This window comes from Neofelis nebulosa, chromosome X, assembly GCF_028018385.1.
Source record: "Neofelis nebulosa isolate mNeoNeb1 chromosome X, mNeoNeb1.pri, whole genome shotgun sequence".
Lineage (NCBI taxonomy): Eukaryota > Metazoa > Chordata > Mammalia > Carnivora > Felidae > Neofelis > Neofelis nebulosa.
In genome coordinates this window covers 32,808,052-32,821,614 of record NC_080800.1, presented here as the reverse complement: position 1 = coordinate 32,821,614, position 13,563 = coordinate 32,808,052, and the positions used below count along the sequence as shown (strand labels likewise).

The following is a 13,563-nucleotide window of genomic DNA, read 5'->3' as shown; positions in this document are numbered from 1 at the left end:
GGACCTCATCAAAATAAAAAGCTTCTGCACAGTGAAGGAAACAATGACCAAAACTAAAAGGCAATTGACAGAATGGGAGAAGATATTTGTAAACGACATATCAGATAAAAGGTTAGTATCCAAAATTTATAAAGAACTTACCAAACTTAACACCCAAAAAACAAATAATCCAGTGAAGAAATAGGCAGAAGACATGAATAGACACTTCTCCAACGAAGACATCCAGATGGCCAAGTGACATATGAAAACATGCTCAACATCACTCATCATCAGGGAAATACAAATCAAAACCACAATGAGATACCACCTCACACCTGTCAGAATGGCTAACATTAACAACTCGGGCAACAACAGACGTGGGTGAGGATGTGGAGAGAGAGGATCTCTTTTGCATTGTTGGTGGGAATGCAAGCTGTTGCAGCCACTCTGGAAAACAGTAGGGAGGTTCCTCAAAACACTAAAAACAGAACTACCCTATGACCCAGCAACTGCACTACTAGGTATTTATCCAAGGGATATAGGTATGCTGTTTTGAAGGGGCACATGCACCCCCATGTTTATAGCAGCACTATCAACAAGAGCCAAAGTATGGAAAGAGCCCAAATGTCCATAGATGGATGAATGGATAAAGATGTGGTATACACACATACACACACACACACACACACACACACACACACACACACACTGGAGTATTGCTTGGCAATCAAAAAGAATGAAATCTTGCCACTTGCAACTATGTGGATGGAACTAGAGAATATTATGCTAAGTGAAATTAGTCAGAAAGACAAAAGTCATAGGACTTCACTCATACGAGGACTTTAAGATACAGAACAGATGAACACAAGAGAAAAGAAGCAAAAATAATATAAAAACAGGGAGGGGGACAAAACATAAGAGATTCTTAAATATGGAGAACAAACAGGGTTACTGGAGGGGTTGTGGGAGGGGGGCTAGGGTAAATGGGTAAGGGGCATTAAAGAATCTACTCCTGAAATCATTGTTACACTATATGCTAACTTGGATGTAAATGAAAAAAAAATTAAATTAAAAAAATCAATTTATCAAGTAGACGGCGTTATTATTCCATTTCTTTACAGAATCAACAATTACCTTCTAGAGAAGTTTATACTGGGACATTTGATACTTGATTCTTTGCTTTCTTCATAAAAACTGATTATAAAATAGTATAAACTTCCAAAGAGGAATAAAAAGACCCCCCCCCCCCAAGGTGCATCAGTTAGAGCCATTGGATTAATCCTTTCCGTGAAAATAGGCATTTTATACTAATTTTATTTGAGAGCAATTATAATAATGTGTCACTATCTTGTATCTTGAGAATGGAGGCCACGTTTGATTCTTCTGTAGATCTCCAGAATCAAACAGTGTCTGATATATATTTGGAGTACATAAATGGTTGTTCAATTAATACACAAATTAGGTATAGATACTACCTACATTGATCTTATATTTTCCACTATAATATCCATGAATTCTAAGAATATATTGTTTTTTTAAATTTCCATACAAATGTGTAATATCTTGTATGTATGCACTTGCAACAATAAGGGGGGAAAGACGGCAGTTTTGTGTTTGTTTGGTCTGCTTCTCCCCTAGGCTGCAAACCCCCCTGGAACAGACACTTCTGTCTTTGTTACTAATGTATGCTCAAGTCACAAATCAGTGCCTGGGCTATATTAGGTAATCAATAAATATTTGTTGAATGAATGAATAAGAGGCAATTTGAAATCAGTGGTATTCCTTACCACTGTGGCTCATTTTGTAGAACATACCTGAGAGATTAAAAATAAATAAATAAAAGGCTTGCTGAGTGGCAATGAAAGTACAGATGAGGTTGGAGAGGAGGAACACAACCACATGGTTAGTAGTGCTTTCTTTAAGAATACACCCAGGTGAAAAAAAAAAGCACCTAGGTGGGGTGTCTGGGTGGCTCATTTGGCTAAGTGGTGGACGCTTGTTATCAGCTCAGGTCATGATCTCACCATTGGTGAGGATGAGCCCCACATCTGGCTCTTCACTGGCAGTGTGGAGTCTGCTTGGGATTCTCTCTCTGCCCTTCTGTTTGCTCTCTCTCTCTCAAAATTAATAAATCAACATTAAAAAATACTTATGAATGCAACTAAACCTTTTGTTTCCTGTGAGAGAAAAGAGAAACCTGAATTTACCCAGGAGGAAGGGAATTAGCAGGCCAGGTAAAAGGGAGTGAGCAAATCCAGGATGTCAGTGAAGAGATCACTGACATTGTCCATATTGGGATCCAGACAGGGCAGAAGGAATGTGTTTTTAAAACTAAGCTGAAAGTTTGTGAAATGGGAGAGAATAAAGGGAATGAGGAACAAATGCAAAAACAGTGGAAGATCGAGAGGTAGAAAGACTCGCTGAGATTTTGGAGGTGCTGTTCTGCCGGCAGAAAAATCTGAACCTGACCACGAATAGGAGAGAAGTGAAGTCACTGAAACTAGTAAGGTCTAGGAACTGAGTGAGGAGGCTATCAGAAGTGTCAACATCATGGATGTTGAGCCACAGAGGATAGCTGCCATCCAAATAAAGCCTTATGATACTAAATATACCAATGATACCACAAAAGCACCGTATTTAATGCACAATCACATCAGGACAGTATTCATGTAAATTGTTCAAAGAAACCATGCATGTGATTAACTCAAAACCGTTGCCCTTACATTCATGAGTAACATTTTAAAATATTAAAATGCTCAGCGCAGTGTCTCCCTGTTCTCCCTGTGTCACTCAGGCTCCTTAAAACCTCGAACAGCGCTCGAGCTCCACCCCGCCCCGGCCCCGCCCCCTAGCCCCTCCACAGTCCCGGGGCCCTTTCCCTCGGACCACAAAAATCCTTTAACGGATCCTCACCCCTCTCCCAACTCCTGGGTAATGGACGGACCTTCCAGTTCCAGCCCAGAGCTCCAGAGCTGCTAGGCCAGGAGTGATGAAACTATGAAATTAGATTGTGGTGATGGTTGCCTAACACCATGAATATACTATAAACCATGTAGATACTTTCAAAAGGTGAATGTTATAGCATATGAATTGTATCTCAAGAGTTATTTTATGAATGTTTGGAAAAAACAGGTAAAAAATAAAAAATCCTGTGGTTTTTTCTCATGAAATATATTCACATATCACAGCAATATATTAAACTATATTAAATATATATTTAAAAAAGATAGTTTTAAAAATGGCTTCAAGACAGCGTGGAGCTGCTCTGGGCCTCGTGCCTCACGCAGGCACAGATGGCACGTTGAACACGGCGCCCCGCCCACCACCCCTCCCCCGCCTTCGTGACCACGCCCCTTCACGTAACGGATTCGCGTAACGGATTCAAACCCCCACCTCCGGAGTAACGGACTTCATTCCAGCCGCATCTCGGAGACTGCCGCCAGGCCTGCCTGGTCGGCTACTCTGAAAAAGCGCCGGAGACCCGCCGCCACCGCCTTCCGCCTCGCCGCCCTCGTTTCTGAGCCGCCTTCGCCTTCACCTTGGTGCCAGCGCCGCCAGCCATGGCCACCGCGCCGTCCTCTCAAGTGCGCCAGAACTACCACCCCGAATGCGAGGCCGCCATCAACAGCCAGATCAACCTGGAGCTCTACGCCTCCTACGTGTACCTGTCGATGGCCTTCTATTTCGACCGCGCCGACGTGGCCCTGGAGAATTTCTCCAAGTTCTTCCTGCGCCAGTCCCACGAGGAGAGCCAGCATGCCGAGAAGCTGATGCAGCTGCAGAACCAGCGTGGGGGCCGCATCCGCCTCCACGACATCGTGAGGCCTGACCGCGACAACTGGGAGAGCGGCCTCAACGCCATGGAGTGCGCCTTTCACCTGGAGAAGAGCCTGAACCAGAGCCTGCTCGACCTGCACCAGCTGGCCACCGACAAGAACGACGCCCATCTGTGCAGCTTCCTGGAGACCAACTACCTGCACGAGCAAGTCAAGGTCATCAAAGAGCTGGGGGGCTACATCACCAGCCTGCGCAAGATGGGGGCCCCGGAAACCGGCATGGCAGAGTACCTCTTTGACAAGCTCACCCTGGGCAACAGCGACAAGCACTGAGTTGGGACTGCCTTCCCATAGCCACAGGGTGCATGGTGACTTCCCCTGGTCACCATGCCGGGCATGCATTTTGCAGTATTGCGCTTGCAAATCCAGTTTCTTCTTCCAGTTTTGCCATAAATAAATAAAGTTATTTGGTTTCAATACAGTTATTTGGTTCCTAAAGAAATAAAGGTCCTCTGGGTGATTTGTGTGTGGAAATTTCTCACCTTTCCAGGAGTCGCTCCACCCACCCATGCCCCATCCACACACAGGCTCAGGATCTCCCAAGGTGGAGGGAGAAGGTGGGAGGTGGATGGGACCCTGGAAAACACAAAAAGCAATCTTCTCCTTATAAATGCTGAAGGTATATGGGGGTGGGGTGGAGTGGGGTGGGATGGATGGAGCCCTGGTGAATATGGATGGGAGCCTGTGCCATGATAAAAGTATAAAAACATGACCTGACAGTCACAGTTGGGGTTGCCTCTGGAGAAAGCAGAGGGAATGGGATTGGGGAGGGATTAAAATAAAGGGTTGTTAAATTTTACTAGAAAATCTTTAGTTTACTAATATAAGCAAATATTAATGTTTGTTAACATTTAAAAAAATTTTTTTTACACTTATTTTTTGAGAGACATAGAGCACAGGTTGGGGAGGGGCAGAGAGAGGAGACACAGAATCCTAAGCAGGCTCCAGGCTCTGAGCTGTCAGCACAGAGCCTGACACAGGTCTGGAACTCACAAACTGTGAGGTCATGACCTGAGCCAAAATCAGACGCTTAACCAACTTAGCCACCCAGGCACCACTAGTATTTGTTGACAGTAACTGGGGAGCAAGGTGGAGACCCCAGAAGCCAGCATGGCAGAGTATCTCTTCAACAACCTACCCAGGGCAACGGTGATAAACTGAGCCTTAGACTGGCTTTCCCATAGACAGGGGAGTGAGTTCGTAGGTCACCAAACTGGACATGCTTATTGCCCTTACAAAACATCCAAATATATTTTTTCCTTCAATTGTGCCCTTCCATTAAAGTAACATGGTACCCCCCCCCCCAAAAAAAAAAAATCAAAATTACCTTTTTAGAAGGGCTGAAGAATGCCTGGACAAGACTGAAGCTCAAATTTGTGATATTGAATATGAAGTAGAATAAACCCCCTTGAAAGTTAAGCCAGTGAATCTGGCTGCGTTGAAGAACGTGGGGGAGAGTTGAAGCTGGGAGTCCAGTCAGGAGATATTGCAGCCAGGCCAATGAAAGACATTGGTATCTGAACTGGAGCAGAGGCTCATGAAATGGAGACCAATTCTAGTTGGATTTGGATAAATCAATAGGATCTGCTCATGGATCAAAGGTGAAGAATGAGAAATGAGGAAAATAACATAGATTCTGATATTAGGACTTGAACACCTGGGTAGACAGTAGTGCTATTTATTAATTTGGGGACTTTTGCTGGAGGCATATCTGACATGGAAAGGTGGGAAAGCATATCATGTAAAATTTGAGATGCCCATTTTTTTAAGAATATAATTTATTGTCAAATTGTTTCCATACAACACCCAGTGCTCATCCCCAAAACTGCCCCCCTCAATGCCCATCACCCACTTTCCCCTATCCCCCACCCCCATCTACCCTTAGTTTGTTCTCAGTCCTTAAGAGTCTCTTATGTTTGCCTCCCTCCCTCTCTATAACTTTTTTTCCCTTCCCCTCTCCCATTGGTTTCTGTTAAGTTTCTCAGGATCCACATAAGAGTGAAAACATATGGTGTCTGTCTTTCCCTGTATGGCTTATTTCACTTAGCATAATACCCTCCAGTTCCATCCATGTTGCTACAAAGGGCCAGATTTCATTCTTTCTCATTGCCACGTAGTATTCCATTGTGTATATAAACCACAATTTCTTTATCCATTCATCAGTTGATGGACATTTAGGCTCTTTCCACAATTTGGCTATTGTTGAGAGTGCTGCGATAAACATTGGGGTACAAGTGCCCCTATGCATCAGTACTCCTGTATCCCTTGGGTAAATTCCTAGCAGTGTTATTGCTGGGTCATAGGGTAGGTCTGTTTTTAATTTTTTGAGGAACCTCCACACTGTTTTCCAGAGAGGCTGCACCAATTTGCATTCCCACCAACGGTGCAAGAGGGTTCCCATTTCTCCACATCCTCTCCGGCATCTATAGTCTCCTGATTTGTTCATTTTGGCCACTCTGACTGGCGTGAGGTGATATCTGAATGTGGTTTTGATTTGTATTTCCCTGATGAGGAGCGACGATGAGCATCTTTTCATGTGCCTGTTGGCCATCCGGATGTCTTCTTTAGAGAAGTGTCTATTCATGTTTTCTGCCCATTTCTTCACTGGGTTATTTGTTTTTCAGGTGTGGAGTTTGGTGAGCTCTTGATAGATCTTGGATACTAGCCATTTGTCCGATATGTCATTTGCAAATATCTTTTCCCATTCCGTTGGTTGCCTTTTCGTTTTGTTGGTTGTTTCCTTTGCTGTGCAGAAGTTTTTTATCTTCATAAGGTCCCAGTAGTTCATTTTTGCTTTTAATTCCCTTGCCTTTGGGGGTGTGTCGAGTAAGAAATTGCTACGGCTGAGGTCAGAGAGGTCTTTTCCCGCTTTCTCCTCTAGGGTTTTGATGGTTTCCTGTCTCACATTCAGGTCCTTTATCCATTTTGAGTTTATTTTTGTGAATGGTGTGAGAAAGTGGTCTAGTTTCAACACTCTGCATGTTGCTGTCCAGTTCTCCCAGCACCATTTGTTAAAGAGACTGTCTTTTTTCCATTGGATGTTCTTTCCTGCTTTGTCAAAGATGAGTTGGCCATACATTTGTGGGTCTAGTTCTGGGGCTTCTATTCTATTCCATTGGTCTATGTGTCTGTTTTTGTGCCAATACCATGCTGTCTTGATGATGACAGCTTTGTAGTAGAGACTAAAGTCTGGGATTGTGATGCCTCCTGCTTTGGTCTTCTTCTTCAAAATTATTTTGGCTATTCGGGACCTTTTGTGGTTCCATATGAATTTTAGGATTGCTTGTTCTAGCTTCAGGAAGAATGCTGGTGCAATTTTGATTGGGATTGCATTGAATGTGTAGATAGCTTTGGGTAGTATTGACATTTTGACAATATTTATTCTTCCAATCCATGAGCAGAGAATGTCTTTCCGTTTCTTTATATCTTCTTCAATTTCCTTCATAAGCTTTCTATAGTTTTCAGCATACAGATCTTTTACATCTTTGGTTAGATTTATCCCTAGGTATTTTATGCTTCTTGGTGCAATTGTGAATGGGATCAGTTTCTTTATTAGTCTTTCTGTTGCTTCATTATTAGTGTATAAGAATGCAACTGATTTCTGTACATTGATTTTGTATCCTGCAACTTTGCTAAATTCATATATTAGTTCTAGCAGATTTTTGGTGGAGTCTATCGGATTTTCCATGTATAATATCAGGTCATCTGCAAAAAAGTGAAAGCTTGACTTCATCTTTGCCAATCTTGATGCCTTTGATTTCCTTTTGTTGTCTGATTGCTGATGCTAGAACTTCCAACAGTATGTTAAACAACAGCATTGAGAGTGGACATCCCTGTCGTGTTCCTGATCTCAGGGAAAAAGCTCTCAGTTTTTCCCCATTGAGGATGATGTTAGCTGTGGGCTTTTCATAAATGGCTTTTATGATGTTTAAGTATGTTCCTTCTATCCCGACTTTCCCAAGGGTTTTTATTGAGAAAAAAAAAAAGAGGTTAGAGTGGGAGAGAGCCAAAGCCTAAGAGACTCTTAAAAATTGAGAACTGAGGGTTGATGGGGGGTGGGAGATGGGTATTGAGGAGGGCACCTTTTGGGATGACCACTGGGTGTTTTATGGAAACCAATTTGACAATAAATTTCATATATTGAAAAACAAAAGAAGAGATTATATAGAACGTAGAATAGCAGTTAGCTACAAAACAATGCAAATACGAGTTTATAGAACAAGTTTTTATATTAATACCTATAAAAATACCTAGCATAAAAAAGGTGATCAGTAAAAATACACAAATGAATAAATGAGAGCTAATCACTGATACTAAGTAAGAACTTCTTGTCTAGGAGTGCCTGGCTGGCTCAGTCGGAGGAGCATGTGACTTTTGATCTCAGGGTTGTGAGTTTGAGCCCCATGGTGGGTGTAGAGATTACTACAAAAAATAAATTAAAAAAAAAAAAAAGAACTTATTGCCTACTACTAGCTGTGTAACTATTCTGTAACATTTTTAAACGATGACAGGAGTTCAAAGTCAAAACAAATAGTTTTCATAGACTATAACACTGGAACTTTCACTTGTTGATTCTGCATGTGTTATGAATAATACTGTGATGGGGCGCCTGGGTGGCGCAGTCGGTTAAGCGTCCGACTTCAGCCAGGTCACGATCTCGCGGTCCGTGAGTTCGAGCCCCGCGTCAGGCTCTGGGCTGATGGCTCGGAGCCTGGAGCCTGTTTCCGATTCTGTGTCTCCCTCTCTCTCTGCCCCTCCCCCGTTCATGCTCTGTCTCTCTCTGTCCCAAAAATAAATAAAAAACGTTGAAAAAAAATTTAAAAATAATACTGTGATGGTTGCTTCCACATGTCAACTTTACTGGGCCATAGAGTACCTAAATATTTGGTCAAACATTCTGGGTGTATCTGTAAGGGTGACATTTTAATTGGACAAGGATGACCTTTCTCATCCCTTCTATTCAATAAAGTACTGGGAGTCCTAGCCAGATCATTCAGTCAAGAAAAAGAAATAAAACACATCGAAATTGGAAGGAAGAAGTAAAACTGTCTCTATTTGCAGATAACATGATATTATATATAGAAAACCCTCCCAGTGCCTGTGTAGCTTAGTTGGTTAAGCATCCGACTCTTGACTTCAGCTCAGGTCATGATCTCATGATCTCATGGTTCTTGGGATTGAGTCCCACCTCGGCTGGTTTGGGATTTTCTGTCTCCCCCTCTCTCCCACCCCTGCTCATGCATGCACATGCACTGGGGCTCTCTCTTTCAAAATAAATATATAAACATTTAAAAGAAATAGAAGAAAACCCTGAAGACTTCAGCCCAAAACTGTTAGAACTAATAAACAAATTCAGTAAAGCTACAAGATACAAAATCAATATACAAAAATCAGTTGCATTTCTATACACTAACAACCACCTATTAGAAAGAGAAATTAAAAACAATCCCATTTGGGGCGCCTGGGTGGCTCAGTCGGTTAAGCGTCCGACTTCGGCTCAGGTCACGATCTCACGGTCCGTGAGTTCGAGCCCCGCGTCGGGCTCTGGGCTGATGGCTCAGAGCCTGGAGCCTGCTTCCAATTCTGTGTCTCCCTCTCTCTCTGCCCCTCCCCCGTTCATGCTCTGTCTCTCTCTGTCTCAAAAATAAATAAACATTAAAAAAAAAACAAACAAAAAACAATCCCATTTGTAATTGTAACAAAAATAATAAAATACTAGTAATAAATTTTACCAAGGAGGTGAAAAATCTATACAATGAAAACTATAAGACATTGATGAAAGAAACTGAAGACACAAATTAATGAATACATATTTCATGGTCACAGACTAGAAGAATTAATATTTTTAAAATGTCCATACTCTTTGAAGCAATGTAGATTCAGATTCAAGGTAGTTCCTATCAAAATTCTAATGGTATCTTTAACAGAAGTAGAATAAACAATCCTCAAATTTGTATGGAAACACAAAATAACTCAATCAGCCAAAGAAATTTTGGAAAAGAATAACAAAGCTGGAGGTATCATGCATTCTGATTTCATATTGTTTCACAAAGCTATAGTAATCAACACAATATGGAATTGGTATAGACACATAAATCAATGAATCAGAATACAGAGCATAGAAATAAGCCCATAAATAGTCAACTAGTTTATGACAAAAGAGGCAAGAATATACAATGGATAAAGAATAGTCACTTCAACAAATGGTGTTGGAAAAATTATACAGTTACACACGAAAGAAACTGGATCCCTATCTTAAAGCACACACACAAATCAACTCTAATTGGATTAAAATTTGAATATAAGAACTGAAACCATCAAATTCCTAGAAGAAAACATAGGGGGTAAGTTTCTTGACATTAGTCTTAGTAATGACTTTTTGGATTTGACACCAAAAGCAAAGGCAACAAATTAAAAAATAAACAAGAGGAACCATCAAGCTAAAAAACTTCTGCTTAGCAAAGGAAACAGTTAACAAAATGAAAAGGCAATGTATGGAATTTTCTTTAAAAAGAAAATAGTTGCAAATCATCTCTCTGATAAGGGGCTAATATCCAAAATATATAAAGAACTCATACAATTCAGTAGGAAAAAACTGATTTAAAAAATTACGGAGAAACTGAATAGAAATTTTTTCCCAAGAAGACATCCAAATGGCCAACAGGTACATGAAATGATATTCAACATCATTCATAGTGAGGGAAATGCGAATCAAAACCACAATGAAATATCATCTCATACCTGTTAGAATAGCTATCACCAAAAAGACAATAATAAGAAATAATAAGCACTGGTGAGGTCGTGGAAAAAAGGGACCCTTGTGCACTGTTGGTGGGAAGGGAAATTGGTACAGCCACTTTGGAAACTAGTATGGAGATTCCTCTACGAAAAATAGTATGGCAATTCCTCAATAAATTATAAATAGAACTACTCATATAAATACTACTATGAACTACTAAATACAATATGCACTACTAGTAATAAAAATAGAACTAGATCCAGTATTTCACTTCTGGGTAAATATCCGAAGAACCTGAAATCACTACCTCAGAAATATATCTGCACCTTCATGTACTGAAGCATTATTTATAATAGACAAGGCATGGAAATGACCTTAGTATCTATCAATGGATGAGTAAAGAAATTGTAACATATATACAATGGAATATTATTTAGCCATAAAAAAGGGAGAACCTACCAATTGTGGCAGCATAGATGGACTTTGAGGGCATTATGCTGAGATAAGCCAAACAGTGACAAATACTTTATGATTTCACTTATAAGTGGAATCCAAAAAACCCAAACCCACAGAGAACATATTGGTGGTTGCCAGAGATGGGGGGTGGTGATGGGGAGTAGGGGAAATGGGTAAAGGTGGTCAAAAGATAAAAATGTCCAGTTGTAAGATAAATATGTTTAGGGGATGTAATGTACAGCATTGTGCCTACAGTTAACAATACCGTATTGTATATTTCAAAGTTGTTAAAAGAGTAAATCTTAACAGTTCTTATCATAAGACAAAAAAATTGTAACTGTTTGAAGTAATTAGTGTTAACAAACTTATTGTGGCAATCATTTGGCTATATATATGTGTGTGTATATATATATATATATATATATATATATATATAATCATTATGTTGTACATCTTGGACTAATACAATGCCTATATGTCTCAGTAAAACTGAAAAAACACCTTGCCTTAAAAAATTTTGAATTGGTAGATTGGGTGAGTCTCACCCCTGGGAGGGCAATCAGCTGAAGGCCGGAAAAGAACAAAAAAGCTGACCCTCCCTTGAGTAAGAGGGAAATCCTCCTCCCTGACTTCCTTCAATCCGGGACATTAGTATTTTCTAGCCTTCAAACTTAAACTGAAAATCAATTCCTCATGGTTCTTAATGCTGCTGGCCATCATCTCCACTGAGTCTCCAGTTTGCTGACTGTAGCTCCTGGGACTTGTCAACCTCTATAATTGCATGTACCAATTTCTCCCCCATCCCAATTAATTAATTAATGTAGTTAGTTTTAATTTAAATTCCAGTTAGTTAACATACAGTGTAATGTTATTTTCAGGTGCACAAGTTTGTGATTCAACACTTCCATACAAGCCAAGTTCTTATAATTAGGTGTATATGTGTGTGTGTATACATATATATATATATATATATATATATATATATATATATACTATATATACACACATTCATATATACATGTATTCTTTCTGGAGAACCCTAACACAGATACTGACTAGAAACATTTCATTTTATGGTCCTATAATCATATTTTTTAAAAACATGATCTGCTCTAGGGGCACTTGGGTAGCTCAATCAGTTAAGTGTCCGATTTCAGCTCAGGTCATGATCTTGCAGTTTGTGGCTTCAAGCCCCACGTCAGGCTCTGTGCTGACAGCTCAGAGCCTGGAGTCCACTTTGGGTTCTGCATCTCCCTCTCTGCCCCTCCCCTGCTCATGCTCGTTTTCTTTCTCTCTCTCTTTCTAAAATAAATAAATATTTAAAAAAATTATAAAAAACATAATCCGCTCTAAAGTTTTTCCATTCTATGTTTGGATTTAATTTTATATTCCTACTAAAGAAAAAAAATGGATGGAATGTTTTTGTTTATACATATACATATTTTCTTTGTGGAAATTTGAGGTCCTAGTCCATGCTTATTTGTTGATTTTCTCTTAGAAGAGTTGATTTTTATGTCTTATGTTTCTCTTAGTTATATATTTTACTGTTACCTACTTCCCTAGGAGGTAATGATGAGGGATGAAATATCTGAGATACGCTCTTAGCACCCGTTAGTACATGGTACACATAAAACTATTCAATGACATTATTATTTAAAATATTTACAGAGTCAAATTGTAGGGTTAATTTCATTATTAAATATTGGGAATATAATAAGGAAATATTCCACAAAATCAAGACTTCTTTAAATAGATTCTTACAGTGAAGTCTACAATGGAATCACACAAGGAAATTTTGCAAGTCTACAATTCTATGAAGACAAAGCACTTGTGTTAAGCAAATATGGAATAAAATTTTATATCATTGAGAACTGATCATGTAGTTCTTTTCCAGTTCTAGTGTGTGATTTTCTCATTAAAATCAACTTATTGTATGGCCAACTAATCTTTAGCAAAGCAGGAAAGAATATCCAATGGAATAAAGACAGTCTCTCCAGCAAGTGGTGCTGGAAAAACTGGATAGCGACATGCAGAAAAAATGAACCTGGACTACGTTCTTACACCATACGCAAAAATTAACTCAAAATGGATGAAAGACCTAATTTGAAGACAGGAAGCCATCAAAATCCTCTAAGAGAAAGCAGGCAAAAACCTCTTTGATCTTGGCTGCAGCAACTTCTTACTCAACATGTCTCCGGAGGCAAGGGAAACAAAAGCCAAAATGAACTATTGGGACCTCATCAAAATAAAAAGCTTCTGCACAGTGAAGGAAACAATGACCAAAACTAAAAGGCAATTGACAGAATGGGAGAAGATATTTGTAAACGACATATCAGATAAAAGGTTAGTATCCAAAATTTATAAAGAACTTACCAAACTTAACACCCAAAAAACAAATAATCCAGTGAAGAAATAGGCAGAAGACATGAATAGACACTTCTCCAACGAAGACATCCAGATGGCCAAGTGACATATGAAAACATGCTCAACATCACTCATCATCAGGGAAATACAAATCAAAACCACAATGAGATACCACCTCACACCTGTCAG

The 13,563-nt window shown here is 39.9% G+C and overlaps 2 protein-coding genes across 2 annotated transcripts in view; one reads left to right on the top strand and one right to left on the bottom strand.

Annotated features, from left to right (window-relative positions):
- The window catches only part of PRRG1 (proline rich and Gla domain 1), a 496,749-nt gene that overhangs the window by 295,877 nt on the left and 187,309 nt on the right, over positions 1–13,563 (bottom strand). The window lies entirely within an intron of this gene.
- LOC131503052 (ferritin heavy chain-like) lies at positions 3,362–4,268 on the top strand. The gene has a single exon (XM_058714393.1). The coding sequence runs from the start codon at positions 3,540–3,542 to the stop codon at positions 4,086–4,088; it is 549 nt and encodes a 182-aa protein (XP_058570376.1). The 5' UTR covers positions 3,362–3,539; the 3' UTR covers positions 4,089–4,268.

What these genes read in the sequence shown, in the direction of transcription:
- LOC131503052 (XM_058714393.1), top strand. Translation starts at nt 3,540, where the DNA reads ATGGCCACCGCGCCGTCCTCTCAAGTGCGCCAGAACTACCACCCCGAA.